Source organism: Dysidea avara, chromosome 3 (assembly GCF_963678975.1).
Source record: "Dysidea avara chromosome 3, odDysAvar1.4, whole genome shotgun sequence".
In the NCBI taxonomy this organism is placed as follows: domain Eukaryota; kingdom Metazoa; phylum Porifera; class Demospongiae; order Dictyoceratida; family Dysideidae; genus Dysidea; species Dysidea avara.
Window position 1 is genome coordinate 38,085,912 of NC_089274.1, and position 9,077 is coordinate 38,094,988.

General features: G+C 41.5%; 1 protein-coding gene across 1 annotated transcript; it reads right to left on the reverse strand.

Moving 5' to 3' along the window:
* Positions 1-1,865: 1,865 nt before the first annotated feature.
* On the reverse strand, positions 1,866-3,359 carry LOC136248497 (uncharacterized). The gene has a single exon (XM_066040273.1). It carries the CDS (start codon positions 3,357-3,359, stop codon positions 1,866-1,868), a length of 1,494 nt encoding a protein of 497 aa, XP_065896345.1.
* Between the last annotated feature and the right edge of the window lie 5,718 nt (positions 3,360-9,077).

Consider the following 9,077-nt stretch of genomic DNA (forward strand, 5'->3'; position numbering starts at 1 on the left):
AGCTGCAAACAAATCACCCTGTAGAGAATTCAGCTACAAACAAATTACCCTGTAGAAAGATCAGCTAGAAGAAATTACCTTGTAGAGAGTTCAGCTACAAACAAATCACCCTGTAGAGAATTCAGCTACAAACAAGTCATCCGGTAGAGAGATCAGCTAGAAGGATCACCTTGCAGAGAGGTCAGCTACAAAGAAATCATCCTGCTTCATCTTTTCTTCTTCCTGTAGTAAAGAAAAAATGACAGGTTAAAATCCCTAAAGCCGGCCATAGGCCGGCTTTGGGGTATACAAATACAAAAAGAAGTGAAATCTAATCCAAAACAGCCAAGCTGTAAAAAAAGAGTGCGGCCCTGAGAAAGGCTATGGTGAAAAAAGATGTGAAATCCAATGTGGCGGCCAAGAAATGGCTGTGATGATAGGTTAATGGTAAAAATTTTAATAACAACAATTCAGGTGAATTTGGTGCCGCTTGGTCTTGGCACAAAATTCACCTGAATTGTCGTTATTAAAATTTTTACCATTAACCTACCATCACAGCCATTTCTTGGCCGCCACATTGGATTTCACATCTTTTTTCACCATAGCCTTTCTCAGGGCCGCACTCTTTTTTTACAGCTTGGCTGTTTTGGATTAGATCATAAATTAATTGTAGTAGAATTCACTTCAGTGGCAGATCTAGGAGTTTATAAAAGGGGTTTCCAGTTTAGAAGTTGGACATATACACGGACATGGGTCAGTAAACTGGAATAACGCCTAGCCACAACGCGTTACTAACGCGTTATGTAATATTATTACTTTTGTGGTACCTAAGTAATATAACGAAATATGCTATAAAAACAGGTAAATAACTCAAGTTACTTCGCTTACAAATGTAACTCGTTACCTAAGTAATATGGTTACTGTAACGAGTCTAATATTACGTAATATTATTACTACAAGTAACAAAGTTACTAATCTCGTTAGTTATCCTCTGAGTAATGCCTAGCCACAACGAAGTAACAAAGCCTACTGAATGAAGCTTATTCACCAGCTTCTTACTTATAACCAAGATTTACACATTGTCAAACATCGCAATCATGTCACGTGATAAGGTGGTAGTTTCACACGTGACAGCTTAAGGCTGTGGACATAAAGTAATATAATATGTAATATTATTATAGTTACTTTATTTTATGAGTAATATGTAACTGTAACTAAATAGTTCAGTTGCAAGTAATATGTAACTAGTTACATTTAAAAAGTAGCTTGCCCAACACTGGTCGCCAAGCGCAAGCATGTGCTAGGGGTCTGGGGGCATCCCCTGTGCAGATGTATGAAGGAAACGGTAGTGATCCACGTCAGGATTGTCGAAGACTCAAGGGAATTCCAGGGTCTCAGATTGAAGAAGTCTAGTGAGTTCCTGTGCTGCCAATGTGAATGTTGAAGCATTGTCCGACATCATGATGTGGGGACATGATCTGCTACTGGCAAAGCATCGGAAGACTAAGAGAAATGTCTCTGTTGAGAGGTCAGTGACTATCTCAAGGTGTATTGCCCTGGTGTTGGTGTATGTAAACAGGCATATGTATTTGGGTCAACTTCAGAGAATCCATCACAAACTTAGTCAGTCTTGCTGCAACTAGAGCTGCCATTAACTCCAGCCATAGTAAGGTTTGAGTTTTCAATGGTGCTACACGAGACTTGGCCATGCAAAGGCTGTTTGAGATCGGGAACTGAGATAAACTATGGCCCCATAAGCCTTGATACTAGCATCCGAGAAGGTGTGCAATGTCACACAGGATGTGTCAAAGTCTGTAAAATATTTCCTGTGGACGGAAACCGGTGTAGCTGGCAAAGGTCACTGGCTGTCTGTTGCCACTCCTTAGCTAAATCTGGTCCAAGGGACTGTCTCGTTCAATCTGTTTCATCCAGATCTTCTGTATAAGGAGTTTGGCTTGGATAGTGACTGGGGTTGCTATTCCAAGGGGATCAAATACCTTGGATGACTCTTGTAACAGTTCTCTCTTAGTGGTGAGCAAGGTGCCAGTTGTAGATGGGCCCTTGGAGGCAAGGTTCAGGTGGTCAGAAACTGGATCCCAGAAAATAGCCAGAGTGTTACTGGGTGTGGCAGTGTCAGATGTCCTCTCCTGTTGGGTGATAGCTCTGAGTTGTGGGCTGTTTGTGACCCAAGCCCTCAGGTTGAAACAAGCATCAGACAGGAGCATCCTGGCACTGTTATAGTAGTGGATGATTTCAGTTTCTGAGGAACCAGAAAGGGCATTGTCTACATACAGATTGTCTAGTATGTCACATGATACAGGTGTGTTATTTTGTTGCAAATGGTAGTAAAGTGTGGCATACAGTGAACTTACCGCACCAAACAACACTCTCTTGAATCGATAGACCTCAAATTGTCCCTTTGGGTCTACAACATCCTTCAGCCAGAAAAACCAAGTATAGTCCCTGTCAGTCTCATGGAGGGTGGCATGTAGGAAAGCCTTTTCTATGTCCGTCGATGTGGCATAGTTGTCGCTTCTGAAGCGAAGGAGAATGGAGTACAGATCATTGAGAAAGTGTGGTCTAGTAAGCAAACAATCATTGAGAGATGGGTGATGACAGGACTGCTGACAGCTGCAATCATAAACAATCTGTATTGGCGTGGTGATGGAATTCTTCTTGATGCAATGATGAAGGATGTAATGTGTAGTGTTTGGATTGTCAGTGATGGTAGGAACCTTCTCAATGAATCCCCTCTTCAGTTGGTCCATGATGATGTTGTTGTATGCCTGAAGCAATTCTGGTGTCTGTGCAAGGGGACCGCGCCCTCTTCTTATAGATGTCATGGTTGGTTGGCAGTGGGGATGGTGTGGTTTCCACGGCAACTTAGCACAGTAGGAGCCATCTGATTGGCGACTGACATAAGTGTTAGAACATTCTATAAGGAAGGTCTTGTCAGTGTTGGTGTCAAGTGTCGAGGTGGTCCCAGTGGATTCCAATTCCCAAAACTGTTTGAAATCACAGTTCGTACTGTGATGAGCAGCCACATGAAAGGCATTGGTGTGGGTGATAAGAGAATGTTCAGTGGGGAGGGGACCAGAGAGGAAGTATCCAAGCTTAGAGCTCATGGCTGTGGGTCCATTTCTCCTGATATGATCTTCTACAAGATCCCAGTAGTAATCAGTGCCAATTAGAAGGGAGATCTTGAAGCTGTCATCTTGTGTGATGGGGTGGGCTAGAGGTAGGCCACTGAGGTACGGTAACTGAGTTGTGTTCAACTTTACTGCGTTTCGTAATGGTGTGGCAATTGTTGGTACGATGAGTGCTGAGATAGGTACCAGTTCACCTGTTCTACTCTTAATGTTGACACAAGCAACCTTCATCCTCTTGTTGAGTGGGTGTGTAGAGCCAAACGCTGATAGGCATATGTCCTCTTGGTGGTGGGGTGTGAGTGATAGCAGTGTGCGAAATAACGGTCGGTCACCGGACAATTTCCGGTCAATTACACCAGGTGTCAGCCTATAATTGAATTTGTCCGGAAATACTGTCCTTTCAAAGTTTATAGTGTTAGGATTGGGCTAGGAGGGAGGCCAGACATGATGGTATTGACATGTAATTAAGTTATGTGTTGTTGGCTTGTACTGACCACAAAGGCATGCCCAAGTTTACCTCTGAGGTTAACAGTTTACTATGTTGTGCCAGCCTACTGTATCAGTCACATACACTTCAGTAGTAAAATGTGGGTAGTTGGAAAAGGCGGATACAGCCGGACACGGACGCGGACATTTTCAAAAAGCACTTTTACATTTATGTACCAGTTATTTTTCATACCTAATGCTGTTTTTACAGCAGTCTTCGCTTCGAGACCCAGGCATCGATCCTTTCATAGCGCTTATCCATTTATAAGCGCACGTGCGAAGGCACAGCATGCCAAAGACCATAATGGTGTTGTACACATGTTCTAAAGTCTAATACAGAGTTTTATAGTTGTAAAGATTAGCTTGTATGCCCCATGCAACTTAGCTTAGCAGTCCAAATCCACAATCTTACGCCTTTTAGTATAAGGCGCAGGCGCTTATACCGAGTGTTGAGGATTTCAAGGACCTGACCTACGAGATTAAGTTGGGACATGCTAGATTAATCTCTGTGACTCTGAATTAGATTTCTAGAGCACGTATACAACACTATAATGGTCTTTAGAGTGCTAGTCTATCCTTCGCACGTGCGCTTATAAATGGATAAGCGCTATGAAAAGATCGACGCCTGGGTCTAGAGGCGAAGACTGCTGTAAAAACAGCGTTAGGTATGAAAAATAACTATTATATAAATGTAAAAATCCTTTTTGAAAATGTCTGTGTCCGCGTCCGACCGTACCCGCCTTTTCCAACTACCCGTAAAATGTATTTATAATCTGATTGCCATTAGTACTTTCACTTGTGGTATTTATGATATCAGCACAACCGGAATTTTAAGCTAGAATGAACAATGCATCTGTGATAGAGCCACTATATATTCTAAGCCTAAGCTAAGTTTGACCATATACAGGGTAGCTATATCATTCCAAGACAAGCAGAAGGCTTTGACTGAAGTCCTCATAACTCTTTTCCTACAAAGGCCCAATTGATTCCATAGTAGCCCTTTCATGTGGCCAGTAGCTAATCAGCTCTACAGTACATCGGTGCAGGCCCCAATGTTTGAAACAAACATATAAGTGGTAGAAACACAGGAAAGGTGAAACAATAGAAGTTAAAATGTCCGGTCAAATTGCTTGATGTCCACTCAAATTTCACAATGCCCTGACAGTACGACAGGACACGTCTGAAAAGTTATTTCGCACACTGTGATAGGGCATCTGCCAGGTCCTGGGTGAGAAAGGAACGTTGTGAACCCTCATCAAAAGGAATGTTTGCTTCAGTCTCCCTATCTACTGACATAACAGTGGCAACAGCAGTCTTCAATAGATATGACTGACGAGATGACAGCGGTGAGTCACTGGTTAAGGTTGTCAAGGAAGTTGTATCACTAGTGGAATTCATAGTGGTGTTATTTGTGGCTCCTGTGATAGTTGTAGTGGTCTCAGAGGTAGCAGGTGGGGGAGTTTAATCAGTACATATGCTGGTGTGGTGGCATTTATTGCAATGTTGGCAACGGAATTTTGATTTACACTGTGAAATTTTATAGTGACCCAGACAATTAAAACATAGCATATCACGTTTGATTATCTCCATGTGCTTCTTTTTGTCTGTGATGGAGTCACAGGTGGAAGGTGTATGTGGTCCTCTACAATAAACAGAGCCAGGTCGTGTCTGATGCTCCTTTGTCTTTTTGTGGGGATGTCGGTCTGTTCCAGAAGCAGTGCCAGCAAGGAATGAGGCTGTGGGTGTTGGTAAGCTACCTTGTTGATTGGAATAATCTGTCCCCATTTCTAGAATGCGTACTTCTTGTAGGATAGCTCTGTAACTCAGTCAAAGTCCACTGTGTTGTGCTGTGTCCTCTCGCAAGATTTTTTCTGGTCTCTGGTGAAAGCTTCTTCAGGATAATGGGAACCAACATGGATCCATATTTGTCTTGGGTGTGTTCCCAGTGACTCCAAACTTCGGGTATGTCTTTCAACTGAGTCATGGAAAAGTTGCAGAGCTGCTAGCGTGTTGTTTGGGTACTTAGTCCAATAAATTCCTGCATGTGTGCATCCACCAGTTTATGCGTTTTGCCATATCTGTCCTTGAGTAGGGAAACTGAATGTTGGTAACTGGTATTGGTTAGAGGGAGACCAGTAATCACTCGTAGGGCACTTCCTTGGGGCTGTGTTCTTAAGTAGTTGAGTTTTTGGACATCAGTGATAGAAGAGTTGCAATCTACTGCGGCCTCAAAACAATCCCGGAAGGACTGCGACTGTAATGGGTCCCATGAAAATGTGGGGATGCTAAGCTTAGGGAGGCGTGTAACACCTTGACTGCTTGTAGCAACTGTTCTGGGATAGGTAGTAGGAGGAGGTACAGCTTCATGATTTTCTTCTGATTGCTCAGTGTTAGAGTGTTCAGTGCTTGAGTGTTCAATCTGCACCGAGGTATCTTGTGGACTAGGCAGTGGTAAATCTGAATTGGTTACTAACTCTGGCTGGGGGGGTCGCATGTCAACAGGAGTTGAGCGAGTCTCCAGGAGCTGTGTGATTTGAGCAATGGTAGTCAATAGAGATTCTTTGATTTCTTCTGCTTCGCAGACATCACCTACTAGTTCGTCTTCATCTTGAATAAGCTTTACAATCTGAGAGTCCAAGTCCAAAATAATATCATTTTTTTGTTGCAATTGGTGGCAAAGATCAGTAAGGGTGGGGATACTACATTCTGTTTCATTGTGTTTGTGGTGTTCGATTGCTTCATTGGCCTTCGAGAGTAGACTTTTCAAGTGTATCCTAAATCCCTTTCGAGAGTTGTGAAGTCATTTGAGATCCTCTGTCCATACCTATTGAGATATACAACAAGAAGTGAGTCTTGAAAAAAAATCGCTTGCCTTCAGTGGTACCGTTAGTTGCCACAGTACCACAACTTCTGAGTGACGGGTTAGAAAAGTGACTAGGCGAAGTGACTAATCCTGGTCACGGCACCAGCATGTGCGGATGTATGAATGCAATGGTAGTAGGTACGGCTCAATTCATGTCAGGATTGTCAGACTCGGGGGATTCTCAATACACGCGTTCACAATCTCAATACTGTTACACGTGATCGTACAACAGTATATTCTAACTAACACCTAGCCTACAATGATTATATTATCTATACAATGTTACAGTCCTATGTTTCTACATCCCCCCAGGAAATTTTTGACTCTGAGACTGTCTTTGGCAACTATTTTAGTGTGAAATTATCTGTAAAATATATCTAATCCAAAACAGCCAAGCTGTAAAAAAAAGTGTGCGGCCCTCAGAAAGGCTATGGTGAAAAAAGATGTGAAATCCAAGGTGGCGGCCAAGAAATGGCTGTGATGGTAGGTTAATGGTAAAAATTTTAATAATGACAATTCAGGTAAATTTTGTGAAGCGGCACAAAAATTCACCTGAATTGTCGTTATTAAAATTTTTACCATTAACCTACCATCACAGCCATTTCTTGGCCGCCACCTTGGATTTCACATCTTTTTTCACCATAGCCTTTCTGAGGGCCGCACACTTTTTTTACAGTTTGGCTGTTTTGGATTAGATTTCATTTCTTTTTGTATTTGTATACCCCAAAGCCGGCCTATGGCCAGCTTTGGGACTTTTTTAACCTATGTTTTTTTTCTTTACTACAGGAAGACGAAAACATGAAGTAGATGTACTTTAAATATTTTATCAGTAAATGTACAAATTATATATATAATACATATGTGATCGGATTTGCGAAAAGGGGTCTTCCACACACATCCAATTTGCCAACTTTGACAATTGATAACTTCAGATTGGAAAGAGCTATTGCCTTGAAATTTGGACAGTGGTGATTTCTTTGCAGCTGAACTCTCTACATGATAGTTTCTTTGTAGCTGAACTCTCTACAAGGTAATTTCTTCTAGCTGATCTCTCTACAGGGAGATTTTTTGTAGCTGAACTATCTACAAGGTAACTTCTTCTAGCTGATCTCTCTACAGGGTGATTTGTTTGTAGCTGAATTCTTTACAGGTGATTTGTTTGCAGCTGAGCTCTTTTCAGAATGGTTTCTTTGTAGCTGAACTGTCTACAAAGTAACTTCTTCTAACTGATCTTTCTACAGGGTGATTTGTTTGTAGCTGAACTATCTACAAAGTAACTTCTTCTAGCTGATCTCTCTACAGGGAGATTTGTTTGTAGCTGAACTCTCTACAGGTGATTTGTATGTAGCTGAATTCTGTACAGGTGATTTGTTTGTAGCTGAATTCTGTACAGGTGGTTTCTTTGTAGCTGAACTCTCTAAAAGGTAACTTCTTCTAACTGATCTTTCTACAGGGCAATTTGTTTCTGGCAGAATTTTCTACAGGGTGATTTCTTTGCAGCTGAACTCTCTACATGATGGTTTCTTTGTAGCTGAACACTCTACAAGGTAATTTCTTCTAACTGATCTCTCTACAGGGTGATTTGTTTGTAGCTGAACTATCTACAAGGTAACTTCTTCTAGCTGATCTCTCTACAGGATGATTTGTTCGTAGCTGAATTCTGTACAGGTGATTTGTTTGCAGCTGAGCTCTTTACAGAATGGTTTCTTTGTAGCTGAACTCTCTACAAGGTAACTTTTCTAGCTGATGTCTCTACAAGGTAGCTAGTTTGTAGCTGAACTCTCTACATGGTGGTTTCTTTGTAACAAAACTTTCTACAAGGTGACTTCTTCTAGCTGATCTTTCAATAGGGTGATTTGTTTGTAGCTTCACTCTCTACAAGGTAACTTCTTCTAGCTGATCTCTCTACAGGGAGATTTGTTTGTAACTGAACTTTCTAAATGATGGTTTCTTTGTAGCTGAACTCTCTACAAGTTAACTTCTTCTAGCTGATCTCTCTGCAGGGTGATTTGTTTGTAGCTGAATTCTGTACAGGTGATTTGTTTGCAGCTGAGCTCTGTACAGAATGGTTTCTTTGTAGCTGAACTCTCTACAAGGTAACTTCTTCTAACTGATCTTTCTACGGGGCAATTTGTTTCTGGCAGAATTTTCTACAGGGTGATTTCTTTGCAGCTGAACTCTCTACATGGTGTTTTCTTTGTAGCTGAACTCTCTACAAGGTAACTTCTTCTAGCTGATCTCTCTACATGGTGATTTGTTTGTAGCTGAATTCTGTATAGGTGATTTGTTTGCAGCTGAGCTCTTTAAATAATAGTTTCTTTGTAGCTGAACTCTCTCAAGGTAACTTCTTCTAGCTGATGTCTTTACAGGGTCACTAGTTTGTAGCTGAATTCTCTACATGGTGGTTTCTTTGTAACTGAACTCTCTACAAGGTAACTTTTTCTAGCTCATCTTTCTACAGGGTGATTTATTTGTAGCTGAATTCTGTACAGGTGGTTTGTTTGCAGCTGAGCTCTTTAAAGAATGGTTTCTTTGTAGCTGAACTCTCTACAAGGTAACTTCTTCTAGCTGATGTCTCGACAAGGTCACTAGTTTGTAGC